At 37.4% G+C, this 26,645-nt stretch overlaps 1 protein-coding gene across 2 annotated transcripts in view; it reads left to right on the forward strand.

The window, feature by feature from the left end:
• The window catches only part of NR5A2 (nuclear receptor subfamily 5 group A member 2), a 123,325-nt gene extending 112,279 nt beyond the window's left edge, over window positions 1-11,046 (forward strand). For both annotated transcript variants that reach the window (XM_024213052.2, XM_024213053.2), the window contains exon 8: window positions 9,834-11,046. In XM_024213052.2, the coding sequence (XP_024068820.2) occupies window positions 9,834-10,081 (248 nt within the window). In that variant the 3' untranslated portion in view covers window positions 10,082-11,046. The remainder of the gene's footprint in view (window positions 1-9,833) is intronic.
• The last annotated feature ends 15,599 nt before the right edge of the window (window positions 11,047-26,645 follow it).

Below are 26,645 nucleotides of genomic sequence, written 5' to 3' on the forward strand. Positions count from 1 at the left end.
ATGTTGCTATGGTTAGCACTTCAAACTTATACAAACTTACAGCTACCTATCAACCAGACTCCACAGTACACCTATATATTTATGTTCTTCATCTGTATTTTTTTGGTTTTGTTTTGTTTTAATTACTAAATTAGGTATCTATTATGTTGGCAGAAAAACATGGCACAATACAGGATCTCTGAGATTAGTAAATCACTAAAACATCTTTACTATAAGCAATATTTTCTCATTTTAAAGAAAAGATGTTACAATTCTTGTTCTTGCGGGGACTTGGTTACACTGAAACCAAATGGCGTTGTGTAGCAAAACAAGTTTCACAGAATAATACAAAAGTAAAAGTAGTATGAAGCTCTACTCTTACCTATAGAGCATCATAATATAACTGGCTGGCCTAACATTTTAGCCAAGTTGATAAAAGTTTTAAATGTAATAATTAAATGTAAATACAGTCCTGATCCAAAAACCAGAAGAATGCCTTTAAGCTAATATTTATAACAAGAACTGTTTGACTGAGCTCTCTTGTAAATTTTATCATACCTGAGGCAGTTTTCCTCATTCGATTAGCTGAAAAGCTCAATTTATCCCGAGGCAAACCAAACATCTAGTACAGGCTAAATTCAGCAACTGGAGCTTAAATTTGGCTTAATATATCCCCACTTGGATCTGCCTGTTTAATTCTCTTTCATATGATAACATGGCTTATTCATAGTCTGGACTTGCCACCTGAACAAACTGAACCTCATATCTTATTCTAATAGAATAAGAAAACTTCGCAAAAACACAAAAGTTCCAGAATGAAAATCAAACGCAAACTTAGGTTTTAAAAAAATGTTTTGTAAAGGTCTACAAGATTAGCACAGAGAGGTTTTTCCCTAAGGAACACTGCTTTTTATGATCATGCATTTTTCATAGAGACAGATGGGCTTTATAAAAGGATACAGCCTGCTACTCAAGAGGGTTTCAGTGACAGCTGCACTTCTGTGTTTTAACCACAGTAGAAATTTATATAGGATATATTTTCACAAAATATTTGTACTTCTTCTTTGGTCATATTCATTCCTGATGTAATTTCACTGACTAAAGTGGAACTACACCTGAAATTAATCTGCCCATTATTCCTCTAATAAACAGTGTTTAATTAGTAAAGGGGAAACATAATATTCCAACTTCCCCCCCCTAAAATGCCTATCTAAAAAACCCCCGTTTCTTTATTCCAAACATTCAATACCTTCCCATCCAAGGAATGTATATTTCCTCATTCCTCTAGGTTTTATTGTGGTTTGTCATTAACTAAATATAACACCTTATTTACCTTTGTGCTCAGCTTAAGACTTTTGAAAGATTGCCCCAACCGCCATTTCCAGGAATTTCATAAATAATTACACTGATTTTAAATATTCATAACCTACAAATTGTAAACATTATATGTTGACAAATCAGGTCCCTATGACTACCGTTTGTTCAGTCAACAACTCTTGAAACAAAGAGGCCCTGAGAAGAAAGTTTTACAAACTATTCTTCAAGAATGAGTTGCACACACAATTTGGTCTCACCTATTCTTAATTTTTTAGCTCTTTCATTCAAAATATGATCCTATTTCCTACTTTTATCAAATGTGGTACTTTACTCCTAATTTACTTAAAGGCAGTTATACACTGAATAGATTAGGACACATTTGGTTACAGAAATGTTTGGAAACCTGCTGCTAAGGAGAATTATTGGGCCAATGAAATCACTAGCTTGCTTAGAAGTACAAATATTTGCCATATTTGGTAAGCTGAATATTTCTAGCCAATAGTCATACTGTGGACAGGGGACTTTACTAGGAGTCAAGTAATATGGGTTCTAATCTATGTTTATGTCTACACTTATGGCAACATGTAGAGTACAGAGACTGCACACCCAGCTAGCACTATAAATATCAGTGGAGACAGTGAGACACAACTTACACGAGTAGTGTGCCCCACATGCCTGAACCCCCAGTATACATACCCGACACTGTCCACACAGCTCTCTGCATGCCCAAGTAGAGCCTCCCTGTCTATTTTTAGCAGTGTAGTGTCTTGCTGCCAGACCCTTTCCCCCGCACCTCTGGCAGCCGGGAGGCAGTGAGGAAAGGCTCCGGCCACAGTTCACTGTGGCCGGAGCCTTTCCCCACCACCTCCCTGCTGCCAGATCCTTCCCCCGCCGCCAGAGCCTTTCACTGTAGCACGTAGCTACACACCGCAATAACAAGTATGGACCCCGCCTGCCTTCTTTCCCTGTGGCAGGTAGTGACACGTGTAGTGCCTGTAGTGTACACGCCAAGTGTAGATATAGTCTATTCTCTGCCATAGACTCCCTCTATGACCTTCAGCAAGTCACTTCTGCCCACATTTTCCAAAATATCCTATAATTTTGCGTGTTCAACTTTAGAAACCTATGGGGAGTCTTATTTTTGATAGACCCCAAAATATCATAGTTGCTATTCAACCTTGCATATGGAAAGACACAGTCCCGGTCTTCAAGGGTATATAGTTTAAAAAGACAAAAATAAATAATGTGGGGAAAGGATGCAAGTTACAAGCATGTGGTCACCGGAATGTATGGCACATGGTTTATTAGTTCCAGGTTTGCTTGTTTTATTCTTTGGTTGGGCAGGTAGGAGAATAATGAAGAAATAAATTGGACAGAAGGAAGGGAGGGAAGAGGTGAAGGCATGAGGAGAAAAGAGAAGAGGAAAGAAAGAGGAGAGAGTGGGAGGTTCAGGCATCTGACTGCCGATAGGCCAAAAACGTCCAAGTGTAAATGTCAGTTGTGACCTCAGGAGGCTGAGGCTGAAGGGTGCTTCAGCTGCTGCGTATGTGGTGAGGAGGCAGAAGGAGAACAAAAGTCTTTAATAGAGCACCCAAGCAGTTTGTGTACATCAACTATACTACTGTATTTGTCCATACATTTTCCCTACAGCTGAGTCCTATGAGAAACAGGGTTCAATATACAATAAATTTAAGCATTTTATATATGGACCACTGAAGTCAATAGGGATTGGAGCAGGACTTAAATTAATTTCTACTTTGAAAAGTGGCTTGGTAAATATGCTGCTGTGGGGTTTCCTTTTTACTGTGTCTCAATTATTTCAATGATAAATGTCCTCAGTTTAAAAGTAGTAATGGCTTTTGTTTTATCTGCCAGCCCTGCAAATTCAACCTGGGATCTGAGAGTCAAGCTGGCTTCATTTCTTTTCATGTATCATCACCAGTAATAAAGATTCTGGAGGTCAAATTAGGCCTAGTGACATCTGTACAAAACTCCTTGTCTTCTGGGGTTACACAAGCAGATGTGATAGGAACTTAGTAAATATGTTGATGCACAAAGAAGGAAGGAACAGAATCCAGCTCACTCTCTCCTAGTCATATTTATCTGCAGAGCTTAAACGGAGTATGAAGCAGTTATAAAATATTTTGGCACAAAAGTAAGTAGATATGATTCTGAACACTTATAGGGAGCATATCTGTTGTGGAAGTATGGATCATATTATGGTCTTTTAGAATAGCAAGTTACTTTAAAGTATTGTAAATACAGCACAAAACCTATTGCTATAAAATATTGTCAAAATCTACCTGTTTCAAATTTTGCAGTCCAATATGATTTTGGAAGTCTAAGAGAAAAGAGGCAAGGAAACATTGGAAAAAATGTAAACATTTCAAAAAGGAACCATTTAAGGATTTTCATCTCTAAAGTACTTACTCCACTTTCTTTGACATCTTCTGGAAAAATTCTCCTCTCATATCTTAAAATGTTGAGAATATTAGCATTCTCATTTGTGGAATGAGAGTAGGAGCCGAGAACTCCAAAGTCCAGAGAGGAGGAAGTGGAATTATGGGTTCTGTGCATGTGCATGGCCAGTTGGTTCATGTGATACAGACAGGAGTGGCTGGTGAAATGAAGTAATAAAAATTAATTAACATTCTTTGAAAAGTACTTACACAGCTCCTGCACAGTAACCATTTCTCAAAGTTAAATCTCTCATTCCCTTTCATTTTTCTTTTCAAAATTCCCAAACCAGTGAGAGCTCTCTATAGATTAATAGCACACCAAATTTCAGTGTTTCAAGTTTGGAACATGAGGGGGGGAATCTCTCTGAAACCTAAATATTTTCCCCCTCTAAAGGCCAGACCCATTTTTTAGAAAATATGCAAAAGTGTTTTCTTCAGAACCCAAGTGTGCTTATCTTGTATGCAAAGTTTCAGCTTAGAGCACAATTTGATGACAGAGATATGAACCCCTGAAAATTGAAGATTTAGTGGGAATACTGACAGACTTTTACTGTGACTATAGGGCTGCTACTGGCACCACTATAATAATTTTTTTGTCTTCATCTTCAGAAGTAAACTATAGAGAACACAAATTCTATGTTTGACAGAATAGCTATTGCTAGTTCTTGTAAAACATGTAATATATTCCAGAAGACCTAAGGGTGTACTCTCCAATAAGGATGGAAAAAGATGTGCGCCCCACTGTGAGCTCACAGTAAGGCTGTTTCATGTAAAAAGTTGGTAATTAGTCCCTGAGTGAATAAAGTAGATGAGATAAGAGATTGGACTTACTGTAGCAACACAACATACGTTTTCTAGTTGCTAGAATTTAAAGGGTGTATGGGTGGGGGGGGTCTATTTCTGCTCATTTTATTTTACAAGTTTTTAAATCTTGGAAACTAATTTATTACATTAAGCTTAAACATGTGTACTTTAAAATCTCACTAAGAGATACAAAGATAGATAGGAGACATATAGACTGCAAAAAAACCTGAATTGGTTGAATAATTTTATAAAAAGTACTACAGATTTTCTTACTATACATGTCAGGTGAATTTCATCCCAACTGATTTCAATGTGATGACTGGTGCTTTATCCACATAAAACATTAGTGGTCATAGAATCTGTAGTCAGAAGATAAATATTTTTTATAATGAAATTAAATCTCATTACCCAGAGGTACAACCACAAACGTTAAAAAAAAAATCCTACCATAATAGCTAGAATAAAAGAAAATCAAAATTACAGTTAAGTACCACATTATGAATAATCAGCTAAATACACAAGCATCAGGAAGCAGCAATGGGCCCAATAGTATAATAATCTTCTTTGCTCTAGCCTGCAAAGCTGAAGAAGACAACAGAAATACCTTACATTTTCTATTTTCCCTTCATTGTTATTCATCCTCATCAGAGGTGGACCTCTCCCCACCTTGTCTCTCTCTTTAAAAAGTATTTACATTATTTATTACTGTGACTACTTTTAAGTAAATCCATAAGGGTTCCATGAAAAAAATTATGAAGTAAATGCTATATTATATAGGGGTACTGGACATCACAATGAAGCCTATATCATGTGTTCCCATGATATCAGTGCCTCATAATTATCTCCTGTGTTTTTCTACATTTGTTTTGCGCATAATTTGTGAGACCAAGGGGGTTTTCCAAGACCACAGTCAACAGTAATACTTTATTAAGAATACCTCTCTAGAGCAAATGCATTAAGAAGTGTATTTTCAACTTGAATATGTGGCATTTTAGCCACAATACTAGCATTGGTGTTTAATGTCATCGTTAATTGAAGTTATATATATATGGCATTCCCAGAGTGGTTATCACTGTTCTATAATGCTTAAAGCCCTGTGCACAGAGGTGAGAAAATATCACAGAGACAGATTCTGCCCTCACCGCCATGCATCCTCCATTAAATCAAATCGAGCCACTGAACTCACAAAGGGTCGCATAGGCGTAACTAATGTCATAGGTCACAGGTAGCACAAGTGTAACTGAGGGCAGGATGTAGCCCCACTGACTCCAAAATGATACCGGCACATCTGGCAGCAGAATATGTCTCTCAATAGCACATACTTTGCCTCCATATCTTAAACAAACAACAAGATAAGGAGTATGTGTATTTTCAGACTTTGGTTGTTCTTCATCTCTGCCATGAACTGAGTGGTTTTGTGAAGTCACAATTGAAAACACAGTAATATTTAAGAACATAGAACAGATGTCAGGATTAAACTTGTGTTCTTTAAAAATATTATAATAATTTAACCTAAGATAGGGCCTAATCCAAAATCTAAGTCGAAAGATGCCCATCAATTTTAATAGGCTTTGGATCAGGTCCACAGTATCTGAAAGCAGCCATAGCTCAAAAGTTACATTTATAAGATGATGTTTGACATACTGATTTTGTAACATGTCATTGTTCATTTAATATAGTCTAAACTGCAAACTCCCTATTTATCTGTTTGTCTTTTACTTCACCTGCAGTGTCTGTGGGAATTTCTTACATTGTAGCAGCAAACTGAGATTGTATTTCACATTTGAAAGTAACCCATTTTAAATAATTCTGATAGTTGGTAATGTTAGTATTCTTAACAATCTCCCAGAAACATATTTAAGACAGATTTTTAAACCATTGCAGAATTGCAAAATAACTTCAGAGTGTCATTACTCTTCTAAAAAGCAAATAGCAGTGGTAATTTATGCAGAGCAGTACAACTTTTCACATTTAATTCTGTGCACTTTGTTTTCTGTAGACTAGAAAAAATGAAATTATGTCATTTCCCACACAAGATGTTGCAAAGAGCAAAAGTGATTAATTACAGCCACCTGGAGGACATCTAGTTTGCAATTATGAGCATTGAAACAATGTCTTTAAAAACAATGCATGGTATATTTTTATAATATAATGCAAACCTGATTATCCAAAGATCTCTGGGGACATCAGAAAACTTTGGATAACTGAGGGTTTGGATAACTAGGGGAGGTGGCTGATCAGGCTTTGAAGTCTGGTTTCTAGAACCCCCAGCCATGGATAGAACCTGCTCCAATTTTAGGGATTTCCCACTGGCTTCCTTGAGGCCAGCCAGCAATTCAGGAGGAAGTTGTGCTCCCAGTTGCTCAGGCCTGCAGCACAATAAAGAGGAGGCAAGTGGATTGCCCAGGGTTGATTAGTGAACTCAGCTCAATGTAGAGGCATAGGCTGTTCCTCTCTTTAGACAGAGAGTGTAAGGGCCAAATACACCTTGGTCACAGGAGGCCTCACACACACAGTCAAACTAGCACTTTGAAGGAGCAAGGTGCAGAGTAACCACGGAGGGAAACTTAATATTTTCAGCAGGTAGGGTGACCAGATGTCCCAATTTTATAGGGACAGTCCCGATTTTTGGGTCTTTTTCTTATATAGGCTCCTATTACCCCTCACCCCCATCCCGATTTTTTACATTTGCTGTCTGGTCACCCTAGCAGCAGGCATACATAGTAGGGATTTGGAGCTATGGGACAAACCACATAGAGAGCTGTGTATGCTACTGTAGCCCCAAGTCTGCAGTAATGGCCATGCAGAAACTTCAGGGTGGTTCAGACCTTGTTGCCTGGTTGGAATGGGAAAATTCTGTCCTCCAATCACCTCCAAAGTCTTCCTGCACACAGCAGAATTTATTTGGGCTCTGCACAGGAACCAGGCTTTGCTCCATCAGAAGCACTTTCAGGAATAGGTGCCGATGGACCCGATCTCTGGCATGGAACCTGAAAAATTGATTTGGGGTGCAAAGCGTACCAGTCACAGATAGCAGGTTCTTTCTCTAGCAACTACATAAATTATTATTTAATAAATGAGATTGGTGAATCACATGAATAGAGTTTTTATTTAATAACCAAAGCACCCAAATCATTCATGCAACTGAACAAAAATCAGATGCCTAGAAACAGCCAGTCCCTAGTGTTGTCATAATCAAAATTCTGAAGACATAGGAAACAGATAAAAATAGATATAGTCAGTGGAGTACACCATAATCTGGAAGTGATGGTCCAGTTTATATCAGCTTCTCAGATGCTCACCAAAGATCAGATACATCCCTTCTTTATACCCCTTTCTTTCCTTGCATCTACACATGACTGGGACCATATTTGACAATGGTTCAGCCCCTACCCGTTTGTTATATTCTTGGAAACCTTGTTTGATATGCTGGCTATCCATAATTAACGTTCCGTGGTTGGCCTCACTGTTAGGTCAACCACTTGCCCACTACTTTTGATACATCAGTGCAGTCAGCTCCATGGATACATGTACCCCAAAATCCAGCAAAAAAGCTACTCTATAACTTGTTTTTCACTTCTGTGTGGCTAACTTGCTTGTCACAAGATACAAATCACGAAAAGTCCCCAAAACTGGTGACCCTAGGTGACTTCTTAATGCTAACTCCTGATTTAGTTATGCCAACTTTCTTACAGGCCTTGCTAGGTCTCACCTTTTTGCCAAGCCTGTATAAATTATAATTTATACTGTGTGTTCATCTACTTGCATTTCAAGCACTCTTATCCTTATTCTTACCTATTAAAAGCATTAAAACACATTCTAGCATTAAAATAAATTAGGTCAAAGCTTGGGCTTGAATGCCACATGTATCCCAGGCCATTGGTGGGTTTGGGGGGCCAAAACCCATTTTTGCTCTGCATAATGAAAAACTCCATTCACCTCCCTTCAGCAATAAGATTGGAAGGAGACTCCACAGGTGGGAATTCAGCAAGTTCCCTGCCTACTATGCTGGATAAACCTGCATAGGAGAAAATTTGGCCTCTTAAGTTTATGTTAATTAACATTGTGTTTCTTGTTAGCACAACATTATGACATAAATGAATGTTAACAACCAAGACATGTTCTCACAGCAACTGCACCTTGACCACTGCATAAAGCTGTTAATTTAACAGCATCTGATGCATACATGTAAGCAGGATGATTTTAGTTATTCTGAAATTTTTAATTTCTAGATCTTTTCGTTTTAGTTTCTAACTATGCTTTCCATTAGTGTTGTCTTTTGCATTGAACAGAACTTTAATTTACACTTTTTTGAATAAAAAAAAAAAAAGATCAGCATCTCAAGGACTATAATACTGCAACGTAGACACATCAAAATAAGTATACCACCAAACTACCTTTTATGGAAATAAAACAGATATGAATAGTTCAGTAAACCATCTACTTCAACATTCCTAGAAAGCTCAGAGGTGCTGTATAGTAACTGTAGATAATCATATGTTGTTAGAATGAACAATTTGCCAGTGCCCACCTCACCAGTGTGAATGACAGTTGTCCAATAGCAAAGAAGATCAATGTATCAAAATTTATAAACCACATTCAGGTTAAAGGGCACTTTTCTTATCTTTTATTCTGTCCAAAGGACATGGGTTTTATTTTATAAAGATCATTAGTCATTGAAATATATATTTTAGAGAGTTTCTAGTAGGTAAGATTATTTTGGCAGTCACTGGAGTGTACCAGATGGTTCATTAGCATAGGCTAGACAAGTCAAAGGCTTTCAGAATCATTTAGAAAATGTCAAACAGAAACAAGAACCCTGTCACTTTTTATTAGAATTAACTACATCATACCCTGGACACAGATTTCACCTTGGGTCAGAAAAATTAATACAGAATTATATGAATTGTTTAATATACTGGGTTAAAGATAGGTCTTCCTCTGGGGACTCATTTGCTGGCAATATATTATGGTCATCTACTTCAGAAATCTTCAACCTTTCCTTTTGTAAGCTATGAAAAGAGTTGACCTTGCTCAAAATCCATTGGTGTCTAATTGATTTGAGGTATATGCAAAATTTCAACAAGACAGTCTGCTAGAGTTCTTTTGTGATCATTTTCCCAGGAAAGTTGGGGAATGGATTTACTGAATATTCAGCAGCATGTAAAGTATGCTTTTATCAAGAGAAAAAAAAACATCCTTTAAGTAAAACACTGCTTTAGTAAACAGGAATTCAAATGCAATTGAAATGTTACTTTCTTTTTCCCCCATCAGATGTCAAAAACCTTGAGAACTTCCAGCTTGTGGAAGGTGTTCAGGAACAAGTGAATGCTGCTCTGCTGGACTATACAATGTGCAACTATCCACAACAGACAGACAAATTTGGGCAACTTCTCCTGCGGCTACCAGAAATCCGGGCCATCAGTATGCAGGCCGAAGAATACCTCTACTACAAACACCTGAATGGGGATGTGCCATGTAATAACCTTCTCATTGAAATGCTGCATGCAAAGAGAGCATAAATTATACCAATTAGAGCTTCTGCTTTCAAGAAAAAAAAAAATACTCTGAACTGCTCCAAGCAACGCTAATTAAAAACTTGGTTTTAAGACTTTGCAAAATGGTATAATAATCAAATACTTAATAGTAAATAAGTGATGTATCAGGGTATTTGTATTGCAAACTGTGAATCAAATGCTACACATCCCCAAAGGAATCTGTATAGGACTTTGTACTGGAATGAAACAAGCTTATAAGTGGATCTATCACCAATGTCAACATGAAAAAAACCGGAACAATTCTTGTATATTTAACTTTTCTGATCGCCACTATGAAGAAATTTAGGAACAAACTGATCTGTGTTATTAAGCTAATATAGTGGAGAAATTGAGTGCACTAAAATCCTTCATTGTACAGCAGGACTTCTAAAACAACTCTAAAGGATGCAAAACTGCACCACCACCATCTTCTATCATCCTTCCAAGGACCCAACACTTACTTTGCCTGTGATAAATGTTGTGGCACCTATTCAATCTGTAATAAAGGTCTGGAGTAGCCACATACTATATAGTAGCTCCACCAAATCATAAAAGCCTGGTTTTGAATGTCTGTGTCTCAGGCCTGCAAATAGATAATATGAAGAGTCTGTTAATAAGTTAGCTTGACATTCTTAATATGTTCTGAAGTTTGTTTTTTGTGTGTTCATGTAATTAAATCAGGCAGTATCCCTCTTCTACTAATATTACATGGGATGGCTATAAAACATCACAAATAGTTTCTCCAATGCAAATTTGCTAATTCAACCATGTTTCAATTACAGTATCAAAAACGTGGCTCTGGCATTGTCTAAGATTTTCATGCCAAATAAGCTTGCTGAAGTTTTTAAGTCTTTTAGCATCCTGTTTAAAGTTAGTTTCTTTTAAAAATAAATAAAATCTTCTCAGATTTCAAATGGTAACATTGCTAAATAATGCAAGTCAACATCTAAAGTGCATTTAGCGATGCAAAAAAACCACAACAATCAAAATGTATGAGCTGCTGAAGTCAAACTGCTTGCTAAGAAGTGATCTTTAAAATTATCAAGAAAAGACAAAAGTAAGTTTTAAACATAATTTAAATAAAACAATTTTTTTTAAAAAAAAGAGTTAGGTAATTAAAATATTCTGCATGGGTAAAGAAGAGTGATACTGCCATGTCTCTGTAGACCAAAGTCTGCTGCAGAACAAATATTGGAGAAGGACAAATAATTACATCTCTATCCAAATGAAGATATCAGTATTATAACATGTAGTGCCACAGTTATGAAGTCTTGCCTTATTTCATTATCCTAAAAGGTAACTGGGCAAATGTGGATCAACATATGTTTAAAATAGAGTATTAATACTTTACATTAAAAAGAACCCTAGTGTTTACATTCTTTAGGTCCTGTGGGAAAAAATCTGTGATAAGATTGCAAAGAAGTGATTCCCTTAGTGTTGCTTTCTGATTGGTAATTATTTTACCAGTACTGAATTACTGTATGTCGTGAGACACTAAAATCAAAAAGGGAATCTCATTTAAACTTTAATTTTTTGAGATTATCGGCTGCACAATCACTTGTAGAAACTGTATAAACTCCTAATCCCTTAATTTTTTTTCCATGAAGATTGCTGGCTTTTGAATAGTTTATTTATATTGTATATCATAGTTTCCACTGTAGACAATTATGATGCTAATTTATTGGTCCTTGGTTTCATCTTTATATAAGATATAGCCAGAATGAAGAAGCCAAATATATGTGTTTACTGTAGCATGTCTTCAAGTTAGTGGAACATAGTTCAGGGACATACAAGGGTCTTTACAAATTAAAATCATTCACTTGATTAAATGTCTGTAAATCTTCATAATCCTAAATGTAGTTTATTTAAATCTATTGTAAATTATGTGACTTGTAGCTTCTTCTGGTTTATGTGAATTTAACAAGGTGCATTCTTATCTTAAATTCTTTTCCAAACGTACATTGTATACCAAAGACATCAGTTATTTCTGCATTAGTATAAAACAGATTATTTTAATCATCTGTATTAGTCATCTCTAATACTCTGTCCATGTGTAGGGTACAAACCTAGCTAAGCCTAGCGTCAGCAGCACCTAGATGTCTGTCTCACATCATGGAATACCACTCATGCTGTTTTACAGATCAAATGTAATATGAAAACATTTCATCTGAGTATCATGTATAATCAATAGGGATGGAAGCATCACTTGAAAAAAACAAAACAACTAAATTTATAGAAAGTAAGATGGCATTTGAGGGTGATAGTGAAGTTGCTGTGGTCACATATGTACAACATGGGTATAATATTTCTTTTTTCTTTTTCAAGTGTTCATATTCTGTAAATTCTTGATTTGTTTTTATGGAAACACTACAGTGAACCTCACTGAATATTAAAGCTTAAAAAATAAACAAAAATGTGTTGCTAACTGTATACACAGCACCATTATCTATATACAGGACAAGAGTACTAATATAAGGATGTAAAAGACAAGCAACAATTTGCATACAATTTAATGGAAACAGTTTCAGATAAACTATAACATATATTAGCAGTATCTGTGGTTCCAAAAATCCCTCCAGATTGCCCAAAGTTTTCAAACAAAAATCTCCCTAAGTTAATTGTTAACCACTTTGTAACCAGACATTTACTTATGACTGCCTTATTGATTGCAGGACATATTAGTAAAAGCAGACTGAAATACAAAGGTTTTGGCTTTGCCTGGTTTATTATAGTTCTGTATTTGTAAGCGGACAATCTGTAATGTCTGAATATTTGTATTACAGATGTTCTGCAGCTGCCTTGGATTTGAATCCATGCAACTTTTAGAATGTGCAATTAGTTACTTGTTGAAGTTGAAGTTCTCTTACTGTATCAGTGAAATACCTATTGTCATGTCAGTTCTTGCCAGGAGTTATGCATCACCAATGGATTTTTTTCAGTATTTCAATAAATATTGATATGCCCATCCTGATTACTTTAAAATTGTTTTATGATAATCCCATTGCATTGGAAACTAAGTCCTAGTCAAATAAAAGTCAGTTACTCGAGCAGGAGTTAAAAAATACTGAAGATGAGGCCAAAGAAAAATGTGATGCAGAAAGGAATAGAAATTTGCATGTATGCAACATTACATTCAGAACCTCAGATATCATGATGAACATGGTGTAGATGCATATGCTGAATGCAATACTCATGACTTGAAAGAGTGGATAAGATCAATCTTCTTTCAAAATAGCATATTTATAGATACATGGTTATATATGTATTTTTAAACAGCATTCTTAGTTTTCTAATAGCAGTTTGATATTCAATGTTACCTACAAAGATCAAAGAGAATCAACTAACAGCATTCAGGAGGACAGCAGAGCTCAAACTAACCTCTCAGCAATGTAAATACATGACAGGGTCAGGGGAAACTCCAGAGCTTCCAACACAACTGCCACAGGACTCTGCCAAAGAGACAGATGTTGCTGCTACTAAAAAAAGTATTTTGCCTGCCATTTCAAGAACATGAGGAATAGTGGTACACTATGATGTGTCAATAGAATCCTACTACTGAGATCAAACACACCTCGCCCCAATTCCTTTTCTAGCTTAAAGTGTTTGTTCTCTTAGGTCCTGATCAGTCTCCCACTGAAGCCAATGTTAAAACTTTAGCAGTGCAAAATTAGGTCTAGAATTAGTTGTGTACAAATATTTTGCTTAAAAGAAACACAAATTTTAAATTCACTAAAGATATACAAAAATTAAAGATAATATTGTGTGGCTTAGAGGTTGGAGGAATATGTTTTTATTTTGAAGGAGCATAGATTACAAGAAAATTTTGGATCAGCCCACACAGAAGATATGTCAAGTTTAGCAATTTAGCATCACCTAAGAAAAAACTTCCTAATAGCGATATATACATTATATGAGTGATGTACTTAGTATCCACAGTACACACAAACTAGGAGGGGATTTTAGCATTAACTAAGTTTGACATTGGTTCTGAAGCAAGCTGATGTATGTTTTCATTGCAAACATGCAAAGAGAGAGTTCAATGTAACTCAGGTCAACAAAGTTCAACACTTAGTGATCTTGACAATTTCCTGGCATGCTAAATAACAGTTTTCTTTAACCCTTCACTGGAAGCCTGTAGTTTAGTCTCTAACATAAGCTATATTAACAATATTTTCACTCTCACCAAGCATTTGCTGTGTGCAAGATTACACAATGAGCTACTACCTTTCATAGGAAAAGTTATTGTGTAGAAATTATCTGCTAATATCTAAACTGTCAATATTTGTAGGTCCAAGAGTGTTAAAGTAACAATGATCATAGCGTGGTTCAGCCAAGTTACAGCAGCATTATTAAGTATTGAATATACACGGTATTAAGCCAGTCTTATAGAGGTACCCTAGTGATGCTGGAATGATTCAGGTCACCTGTGTGTCCTCTGCTATTTGCATATATGCTGAATAAAAAATATTTGTAACCCTTCTGCCAGGTGTTGCTGTGGACACCAAGGGCCAGGTCCAATATTGAGGGGTTACTTTTAACATTAAAAAACAGAACTAGCTTAAACCTCCACCCAGAAAGCTGGGAAAATTAAACACCACCCCTGGGTGCCTCTAAGGCCTGGTCTACACTACCCCCCCACTTCGGACTAAGGTACGCAAATTCAGCTACGTTAATAACGTAGCTGAATTCGAAGTACCTTAGTCTGAACTTACCGCGGGTCCAGACGCGGCAGGAAGGCTCCCCCGTCAATGCCGCGTACTCCTCTCGCCGAGCTGGAGTACCGGCGTCGACGGCGAGCACTTCCGGGATCGATTTATCGCGTCTAAACCAGACGCGATAAATCGATCCCAGAACATCGATTGCCTGCCACCGGACCCTCCGGTAAGTGTAGACGTACCTTAAGAGGCAATACTTCCCCACTCACAAGCATTGAGTCTGTGTATAACAAAAGGAAACTTATTAAGAGCAGGAGGAACTCAGGATTAATTTGGGAAACCACTGCACCACTTATTCAAAAGTATGCAAACCATAATTAAACACCCACCCTGCAGTATCATGGGAAATAGACCTTTGTCTCTGTTTCTCACATTGTGGTGTCAAAGTCTGATGGACAAATGTCCCTTTAACATGCCATGCCTCTTTCCCTCCACCACGCCCGCTCACAGTTGGTTGTCTGAGATCAGTGAAGTCCCAGAATTCAAGGATGTGCACGTAGGTTCACCTCCCACCCCTGAATGGGAGACGGAGGAGGATGGTTTGAGCAATGCCTCTGCTCATCCCTGTCACTGTGGTCTCTGCCACTGCTTGCCTTTGTCACTGCCATCTTTGCTGCTGCTCAGTGCCACCTCTGCTTCTAGCTGCCATGCGGTGTTCAGCAGTTCCACCACTTAGCCCAGTTCTTAGTGGTTTCAGCTCTTAGTGATGTCACTGGGTAGGTCTTTTCCCCCAGTTCCTCAATAGATGGCAGGGGAGAGCTCACTCAGACTCTGGCTTACATATTAGTTTAAGTATAGCAATTTGCCATTAATATAAAAGAGATGCGCTAACTGACACAGGCTTGGGACAACCAGGTCCTCATCCACTGGTGTAAACTGATGCAACTCCATTAATGTCAATGGAACTATGTCAGTTTACCCCAGCTGAGCACCTGTCCCAGGTTTACTAACAAAGCCAGCTGCAGAGTAACCATTAGCTTCAAGGGGACCTCCAGCTGTTACACTCTGGGTATAATGAAGAAGTCACAAAGTAAAACCAACAGGGTGGTAGGATGCAAGTGTAACACACACACCTTCTGGATGTGGTGTTCTGTCCCATCTAGTGGCACTGAGACCACTTAAAAAGAGAGTTAAATGAGTCTGGTCTACAGCCCTAACGAACAGGCAGTTGTCTTTTAGCTCATGCAGTAGAGGCTCATGCCCTAAGCTCCAGAGGCGCCAAGTTCGATCCCGCCCGCCAGCTACTGGGGTCTGTCGGCATTATACAAGCTCTTTAATCAATCCTGTGGCTCAGTCTTGCTATCACAGGCCAAAGCACCCATTTCATAGTGGCACGTTGAAATTAGTGGGAACTTTGCCCAAGTCAGAACAGCGAAGGGACGGCAGGATTTGTCTCCATAACACCGCATAAAACTGAAAGGGAACCAGTGGCATCAAATTAATTTTTTACAGGTTCTTTTAGAGTAGAGTTGCAGTGGCAGAAAAGGTTTACCACATTATCCTCTGTTTAGCAGCCATTGGCCGTGTGAAACCCAAGTGCATACTCATAAACTGAGTGCTAAACTGTCAGCTTCACACTGTGTTTAGAAACAGCTGTCCTAAAGATGGAGTACTTTGTCTTCTTTCCAAAATGGATGCCCTCTCCTTTGATAACGGGTCTAATCTGTTAGTTATCAATAATTATATTTAACATGCTGCTAGCATTGAGACATTATGCATCAACATCTCCCTAGTGATATCAGTCAATATTCCTTTCCTATGGGAATACTCCACCCCTAGCATGCAGCCTCACACCCAGGCCATACTCTGATGAGATTCTATTAAGGAGGGGTGAATGGAAAAGTCGCATATTGGCAACACCCTCTGGCTTTACCCATGGTCTATATGCTCCATTGTTTAACATTTGGAAAGTGTTTTGAGAACATCAGCAATAATGCACAGGATTTGTAATATGCATCATCACTTTCTTTTAATTATTTGTAGGACATTTCCAGACTGACTATTTGTTGTATATATTGTCTTTAATATTTCCAAAAGAAATAAAATGGAAATTTCAGCAGTGCTTTACAGTAATGGTGTAAGTATTTTAAAGATGAAAACATGATAAAGGCCCCCGAGTGTTGTTAACCAGTGCTTTTACTGACCAATACATTCTTCTACTCCCAGAGCCCTGCGTCACTAGAGTGGGGGAGAATGTTCTTGTGACCACTGGATATAGTGGAGTGAGGTCAGTTCTCTGGAGAGTTAACTGGTGTTCTCCCATCTTCCTTCAGTGTAGTCTTCAGAAACATAAGCACCATTGATGGAAGTCATGCAGCATCAACCTAGAAGTAAAGAGATTCAACAGAAGGAAAAACTGGCTGTTGTGGTAAAATGTGTGTTTAGTTGCCAGAAATACAGACTGGGGGAATTCCCTTCTCCAGCTGTCAGGTAAGCTGTAATCCATCCCAATATAAAAGTAGTTTCAGAGTTTTCATTCCATCCATGGGTCCAGCAGGGCCCATAATCTTTTTAAATTAACCTACAACTAGGTGGCTATTGCATATTTCTTTAAACTGACTGCCACACAAGCACTTCATATTCTGACTTGTAAAGGATCACAGAGAGACCTAAAAACTAGATCTGGAGCTTTCCAGTGCAGATTCTAGATATTATAGTACCTAGCACAATATATCACAATGCCATAAAGTTGAGAGGCTCCTATCATGCAATTCCAGGTGAAAAGCTGTTTTCCTTACCATTCATCATTCTCAGAAGCCATATAAGAGTGAAGTGGGTAGGTATCTTACAGGTGAAGTTGAAATGGCATTTTCATTATTAAACTCCTGTTTTCAGAAAATTATAATAAATTCCTTCAGGGATAAAGTTTGATATGATGGCATCTCAGCTTGGGAGAAATTTCTTTTGCAGAATTTGAAGAAAACTAGTTTCTCTTTGTTGTTATACTTAATTTGGTTTGTTTGTTTTATTTCAGTGGTTCATTGTAGGATAGATGTTAATTTCCAATGTGAGCATGCTTTCAGAGTGGGACTTCTCTTTCTTTGAGCTCAGATCCACCAACGCTTTAGACTTTGCTTTTGAAGTACTGCAAAAGTGAGAAGCTGGAGATTTCCACTTGCTCTGTGATTTACATTCCCTCATGATGCCATGATGCCATCATGATTTACATTCCCTCATGATTTCCTGTTTTTCAAGTACTGCGGAAAAGTTTTCCAAATATGATACAAAATTCAACAGAGCATAAGAATACAAGTCAGTCAGTCCAACGTAGCCTGATAAACAGTGCAAAAATAACACTGTGATCCTCAAGAGCAAAGGATCTCAGACTTGCTGGTAAAAACTGTAGTGTGTGCCATGGGCCCAAGTTAGTTCAGGACTTTGTAATTTGTCAGTTCTTGATTCCTTTATTACCATACATGTATAACATATACAACCAACTCCACCTGGTGCCATGTCCCTTTGGAAGACCACAACCTTGTGGAACTTCATGATTCTGTCTAGGTCTACATGCAGCAAAGGATGGAAGAAGTTCTTCAATGCACACTACAGACTGATGAAATTAATAGTCTGCAGTTCTGTAGCATCTTTTATCCAAGGCTCAAAAGCATTTTTACTAAAGTAGGTAAATACATTGAGACAGAGAGAGATAAAAGGGACAAAGTTTCAAGTGTCTTCTAATTTAGGGGTTCCTATCTTGAGATAACTATTGGCGTAGTCTAATTTCAGAGGTACTGATCAACTCTATTCCAGTTGGGGTGTTGGGTACTCTCGTATTACTTGAGCTAACAGATGAGCTGGAGGACTATTTGCATTAGCATTCCATAATGAGAAATATGCAGTTGTGTCCATGTCTATGTTATTGTGAACACAGCCGATAGAATGTAACAGGAAGGAGATGGGGTAAGGGAAGAGCAGAGAAAGAACTTGGAATAAAAATACAATACAATTAGAAGGAAGCACAGATGCGGAATATGACATTTATGTTTCATAAATATTTAAACTTAATTCACTTTTCTAGAAGAAATAAAACTAAATAAAATGCTGGATTATTACCATTGCTTTAAGTCTTGTATAAATTATTGTTTACGTATTTCGGGGAGCTGCTATATAAAGTGACATTGTTATTAATTTACATCTAATACATCTCAGCTTTGTTTTACACAATCTATACAAACTGAAGGTTAAGAAAACCAGAGCATTGTATAATTGATTAAATATGTTCAATCAATTCATTCAGATCATGCTGTGAAAACTGAAGCCTCTGATTAAATTAGACCGTTTTTTATTTTAAATCATACAGTATGATTGTCTCACAGACTATTAAGAAAATGCAAACTGTAAAAAGATTGTTTTCTATTTAGAATATAAGCCCCCAAAATATGATCAAAAGACTTTACAGTGAAGTCATTTTTTCTACAGAAAAACTTCTCTGTGAGTAAAAGTTCACTGTAACTGGATGTACAGTTCACATTTTGCAAAACATGGAACTCTCGTTCTACTTCATTGTAAACAGAACTTCATAAATTCAAGTTCATTAAGGTCCTGACTCAGCAAAACATTGAAGCATATCTTTAACTTTGAGTCCATGAATAGTTCTGTTGATGTCAATAGGACTACTTGTGTTCTTAAAGTTAAGCACGGGTTTAAGAGCTTTGCTGGATTGTGGGCTAAGGGAGAAACTCAGCTGGTGTGGAGACCCCATGCATGGCCCCCTTGCATGACTTACCACCAAGACATGTGTACTAGATGGGACATCTACCTCAAGTTCTTAATTCTCTAATTAAGTAATTAACTAATTACTTAGTTTCCTGACACGTCACTCATCAATGCAATGATTTTATTTTGTTTCTATTCCTTTTGGAAAATTTGTGTGCTTGTTTTTAACTTCCAGTTCAGTTCATCATTCATCTCCACCCATCTATTCCACCCTAATTCCAATGATTAATTCACTCAGGCTCTCCTACTCAGACCAAAGTCCTTTTTAACTTGAATGCACTTCTGTTTCTGTCTCCTGTTTGCTGTTTTCTCACCTCCTTCTCTCTCCCCTCAGTCTCTCCCCTAAATCTGTTCTCTATCTAATCTCTACATCATTTCTCTCCTTGTAGCCTCTTTTTTCTGTGTCTCAAAGAAAGCTTACAAATCAACTGAACAAAATGTGTGAAAGTTGTCATGAATATTACCTATGTGACCTGAAAATAGTTTCAAGGATTCAAAATAACATGCCTGCTGTGTTTATAAAGCAGCAAAATGACCAAAACATGTCAAAACAGGAAAAGCAACAGCTGGCCCTGGTCAGATCAGCCTGAAGAATCATCCAGCCAACAGCAAAGACAAGGTCATTGGTCAGCCTGCTGCATCTTGGCTCAAGTGAAACTACTTTACAGAATCAAATACCTCTCTGTATTTAGTAAATTTGTTTTCAGAAAAAATGACATCTGAGAATTTTAGTTCATGAACTGGATCTCAGGATGAACTGTTATTGGTCCTCAGAAGTAACGCTGAGACCACTTTATCACTATCATAATTAATTAATTTAGCACCAACAATGTGCTTAGCTTTCTCCAGTGCCTACAAATAAGACAGTCTTTGCCGCAAAGAGTTTACAATACAGGATAGATGGGACATCTAGAGGTGAGGAAATATTAATGTGGATTTTGTTTGCTTTCCTAAACTTTGTTATAAACACTTATTGTGTATCTTGCAGGGAAAAAAAGTTGCATGATTTCTTGCAGTACAAATCATACAGGGCCGTCCTTACCCATACGCAAAGTACGCAGCTGTGTAGGGCACAGCAGCTGTGTGCTGCTCCAGCCCCTGCTCCACCTCTAGGAGCATTCAAAGACCCATCTACACAAACGTTTTCAACACTATGGTCAAGTGAGGAAGCTGCATATATGAAACCCTACCATCAAGCAGAGTTCTGAAAACTACTACTGAATTCATTTAATTGCATCACATTTTACTTACTTCTTCAATAGACACAGAATGTATCATGGAGCACATTGTTCTTATATAAATTCATAGTATATTTACATATGCAAAATGAAGTTCAATAAAGAGAACTTAGGGGGTCGAAGGCTACATAAAAAGTAATTATGCAAAACAAGAACAAAATTCCAAAGAGGAAGAGAAGTCAGATATGCAAGGGTGATAGAATTAAGGCCAAGGATACTGTGAAAGCTAGGCTGATCTTCCCAATAGTTGCTTTGTAGTTTAACTCTTTCCAAGTTTCAAAGCTATAAGAAGGGTCGCCCTAACCAATATAGCTAGTCAAAATATAGTGAAGATTTTTTGTTTTGTTTTATTTGGGGAGGGTAATATGCATAGGTGCAGGAAATAAGATATGGTTGGCTCTCAGCACCCTCGCTATACAAATTGTTTCAGCACCCCTGATTATACACGTACAAAATGTAATGACACCAAAATTTAAATCAGATACAACACAAAGAATTTGACATTTTTGCCCTTAATAGTATAACCTATTATGAAAAAATATCTTTATCTTCTCTCTTTCCTGATCTTGCAGAACTCTTGCCAACCCAGCATTTTAGGTTTTTTTCCCCTTCAATGGGTTAGTCTTCAGTATTAGAAATTAGACAGGGTCATCTCGCAGCAACTAATCTCAAGCTTCAACATTCAGATCTGAACTTCCACATGTCTCTGATTTTTGGAGATCTTGGGTTTTGGATACTACCCATGTCTAATTCCAATGGTAAATACATGTTCTAATGGTAAATACTATTTCACCTTGGAAACTACAGTATGTGCCCCTTCAGAAATTGTTTACAAGCAGCCCTTCCACGGAGAATACCAATGTTATACTGTTGATTAACATCCTTTCGTTTCTTTATTGAATGAACTGTTAAAAGACCAAGACATGTTGCAGAGATAATATGAACTGAAATACATGGAGCAGTTGTTACACGCCAACCTATCAAACACTTATGATAGCTTCATTACCGATCTAAGTCCAACCAAAGCAATTCCTTCAACTTTGTACAAGACAATCTGAAGAAGACTCTGCTGGGGGAGTATTGTGCAATTCACTATCTTACCAAGCCAGAATTAATATGCATAATATATCTTATTTGCTTGCTGGTTAATCCCACGGCTGCAAAATCTTAGGTCCAAGAAAATCAATCCAAGACAGCACAGCATTGAAAGGTACATATATATATACACACACTTTATGGTGCCATTAAAAAAAAAAAAGGCCAGAGTTTAGAGTTCAAAGTGATAGCCTCTTTGGAAATAAAATCCCACCCATTAGTTCAGAAATTTGATCTCATCATGTATTTGTTGGATGACGACTTTGGGGGGTGTATGATCCTGCATGAGGAAACGGTACGTTGAATATTACTAAATTATTTTTAAATTTAATTTTGGATGAACCTATAACAACAACAGAACTTTGTGTTAAAAAAGTGATACTGTGCTTTTAAACATAACAGAAAACATAATAAATAGAGGTGCCTCCCACACACATACAGAAATCTTCACTGTTGTATTGCTATGAAGGACTTAGCCTAAAGACAATTTACACTGAAAACTAAGTCTGATTTGCCCCTTGCCTACAAGGGCAGTTTTACGTGGCTATAACTTAATGAAGTTACTCCTGATTTACACCAGTGTAAGCGAGAAGAGAATCAGACCCTAACCTTTAGTCTAAAAAGACAGTTTCATTTTTTCTATAAATTTTATACCTTATCAAGTTATTGATCAGAACAGGGATCAGACTATAAATGGGAGGCTTGCAACCACTGATTTTCCTGATTTATTTTGCTATTTGATATTTCTAAGCGAAAGTAAAAGAAATGCCTGCTCAGAGTCACAAGAGAACGTTTTGCAGCAGTTGATGTGCAGAAAGTTTTATTCTGAGCTCTAAGAGGTGCTTAGCACACCAACCAAATATGTAGTCTACTGGGTCGCTGAACTATAATAAAAGACACCATTAAGTGAAGCATTTGATGGAGGTGCTTGACTCATTGGGTCGGTGGTTATAGTCATAAGCAACTCCTTGTGAAGCTAATGGATAAAAAAAAAAATAGCTATTTTGATTTCAAAGACCAGCCTCTCTTTTTAGAGTGGGGTACAGTTTATAGTAATGCATACAAGTAGTTCTGACACTTAAGTAGAATACAAACTGCCACTGCAAGAGATTCAGTAATATTTAGACCCGTAACAAAGAACATTTACAGCCACTGTTGCCATCAATGAATTCGTTAAAATAAAACTTTACTACCATTCTCCCAGGTAGTCTGAGATTACAGCAACTGCTCTCAGGCTCTAGCTGATTTTCAAGAATCATCCCTCCAAACTTGATTGGAGATTGCTGGAAGGCTGGGCAAAACTATTAGGCACATATTACATTTTCCCAGAAGTGAGATTCTGTACCCCCATATAAAGTTACTAAAGACCCACGCATCCTGGTTTTCCTATTGTCTTTCTAGCCAGCCAATCCCAATCCATTTCCTCTTAGGATCCCACATGCACTGCATACCTTAAAGCCAATAGGACTAACTCTGTTCTAGATAGTATATTTCTAGTTTGATGTTTATGTTTAGAGCATAAATGTCCCTGGATTGGTGGATCATAATTCTGACATAAGAACCAGGAACATGGCCAACAGCAGATGGTTTAGCACAAATTAGCCAACTAATAATCGGTTTCATCACTCTGTTTTTATCAGGCTTCAACCTAACTTTGTGAAATACTGTATTATTGTAAATACTTATTGTTCAAACTAAGCAGGCACACAGAAGAGCTGTGCTTTGGTCCTGGAGGAGCCCTCTCCTGTATTTCCATATCCAGAGGATCTGAGAAACCGCCCCACTTTTTCTTCACCCTTTTGAAGCACATTTGGAAAAGTTAACTGGTAACAATTAGGCTACAATGTAATCTAAAGCCTGGGTATAGGAAGAAGAGTCGCAGCACAATGCTCAGCTTTTAAGAATGACCAGTAGCTGTTCAGAAACATTAAGAACCCTGAAAACATGGGGAGAAGGGGAAGGTATGTTGTTTTACAACATGAAAGCAGCCATGTTTCACAATACTGTAACCAAACCCAGCTTGACTGTGGGAGAAGAGACAGAAGAATGAAATAAGTCATTTTACTGGTATAATTTTTCTTCACTTTCATAGTAAGGAGACTAAGCCAGAAAGGCAAGGCTTAGTGGAGATGGTCAGTAGCCAAAATAAATTGACAGTTTGAGTCCTCAGCCCTCGCTTGCTCTTCAGTTGCCTATGATGTAACACTGAGCATATGGCTGCATATATTTGTTGACTAATAACCAGAAAAGTGAAGGGTCAATACTAGCTACATTACTATTAGACAGAGGGGAGTTGGGGGATTTCCTCCAATGCTCCCCACTCCCATTCTTCATCCATTGTATTGTAGTTTAAATACATTAACAAAATAATTATATTGCATTATTTTAATAAAATATGCAGAATTTTGCAGAATTTTAAAATATTGTGTGCAGAATTTTGAATGTTTGGCACAGAATTCCCCCAGGAGTAATAAATGTGAGAATGTTAAATAATGTGGCTGTTTAATTAAAGGAATGGAGTGTAAGAGATGGCAGTGGCATTAAATCCCCACACTTCCACTTGTATCAAGCAGCATTGCAAAGTTACCTAGACTCATTGCAATTTTTCAGTTTTTGTTGCTCTCATTTCTATGCGTGCTCTTTCTTCATAATTTTTAATTATTAAAAAGTTGGATAACAATTAAGAATGATAAGATGGACTTTTCTTGAAATGCATTTCCCTGTAGCACTAAGTAAGATGTCATGTTACTAAACTACCATTAAAATAATTTCCATTAATGGCTGGTTATGAATGGTTTCCCACTCCAAAACACATTTACTACTGCAATAAATAGGGCTGTATTATAAAGGAAGTACAAGCCATTGTTCCATAAACAATTTATTTATTATTTATGATATGTAAATTCCATCAATAATGCAAATTATGACAATCTAAGGAGGAAAAATGCCACCTAGTATATTTAAAGCAGTATGTTTTGTTTTGTTTTGTTTTTTAAACTAGTGATCTCGTCCCAGCCAGTCACCAAATCTGGATAGCTTTTAAATCCCTTTTTAACACCAACATCCTAGAAGAAATTGCATCGGCTGATGGAAAGAAATTTTTATTATGTCTAGCATATACCAAAGGAGACACCAAGTTCCCATGTAATGCAGACTACAGTCTCAGTCCCAGCAGCAGTCACTTGATATCAGTAGGCAAGCTCTGAAATGAAAATGACATACTTACAGCAGCAGTACCTCTTAAGCAGGCATGTAGTGATCAAAGAGAATAGTGAAGTAGCATCTGTTAGGTCGGAGAACTGCTTCTTGTCACAAAATGTGCCAAACTGTCAAGCTGTCTGTGACCTATTACAGCTACCATTTGTAACATAGCCACCCGACTTGAGTTGCTGTCAAAACAAACAAGTATCTCAGGAACCATCATACAAGAAAACACTATTGGCAGAGAGGTGTAGATATAAAAAAAAAAATTCTATATCAGTAAAGGCGTAGCACTTCGAAAACAAGACCTAGAAACCCAAACAGCAAAAACAGCTTATACATTTTTCTGCCTCAGTACAGTTTCCCCTGTATTGCAAAAATCAGCAGAGGATTACTATTGTCTTCCAACCTAAGCACAAATAAGGCTTTGCCATCTTTCCTGCTACCAAGAAATTTAGCTGTGTTTTCCATTTCTAAATGCGCTAGTCAGAAAATATGAGCCTCATGACGCTGTAACAGACTTAGGTCCCAATCCTGCAAATGGGATCTTGACTTCAATTGGGACTACCCTAGAATTTAAAGTTAGTAAACATAAATTTTTGCAGGATCAGGGCAATAGTGAGCTAGATTTTTAACAAAATCAAGGCAAATCATTTAGCCTCACAGTTAACATACGTGCATCCACTTATGCTCAGAAAAATGTAGTTAAACTGTAAAATGAGTTTGAAGGTTATATGCCCAGTTATGATTTCTGTATGTTTACTGTTTCCTGTGACCCTCAGCAATGATTAGTGCACCATTTTAGCAATGTGCTCTCTGGGCTATTAGTCACATGCAGCTTAATAGAAAATTATTAAACGCTCCTTCCACCACACTGGGTCTGCTGCTGGGAAATATCAGTAAAATGGCACAACAGTAGCAGCCACAGCAACAGAGTTGGAGAAACAGTGGCAAGTATTTCTGGAAACAATTTAGAAACTTCATTTTTACTATAGTCATACCTCAGCTAGTCAAACCTCAGCTACACAAAATTATTTGTTATCCAGAACAGGACTATGACCATAGATGTTTCTTATAATGAAAATTCCTTTACTGCCCTTGGAATTCTCCTCTAATTCTTCATCCCCCATTGGCATTTTTTTCTCCAAAGGTCTGTCTTTTCAGTCTTTCAGACCTCTGTTCTCTACCCTCAGCCTGACATCACCCAGGCTGGATGAAGATCCCACTGCTGGGTAGGACACAGTCACCTTGAGTTGAAGCCAACCAGCCACCAACCTAGCACTAAGCTATGTTCAAACATAATTTTGTAAAAGAAAACAGCGTAAAGGTGTCCAAGATTAGAAACAGCAATGATGTTAAAGATGGCAGCCAAGTTTTTACAGCTCCTACTCCCATGGGCACACGACTGCGCAAAACACTGCTCAGTTCTATTGGTTGGAAAAACAATGTTATAATATATGCACATAGCACTGCATTTTGATTTATTGCCCTCAGATGGTAATTCCAATTAAATTCCACTTAGTACAGGAAATGCCTTTTGACTATGGTACGCAAAATCTTTTAATAGAATGTTGATCATTTCTG

This window comes from Terrapene carolina, unplaced genomic scaffold (genome assembly GCF_002925995.2).
Source record: "Terrapene carolina triunguis isolate 2854851 unplaced genomic scaffold, T_m_triunguis-2.0 Scaffold211, whole genome shotgun sequence".
Taxonomy (NCBI): domain Eukaryota; kingdom Metazoa; phylum Chordata; order Testudines; family Emydidae; genus Terrapene; species Terrapene triunguis.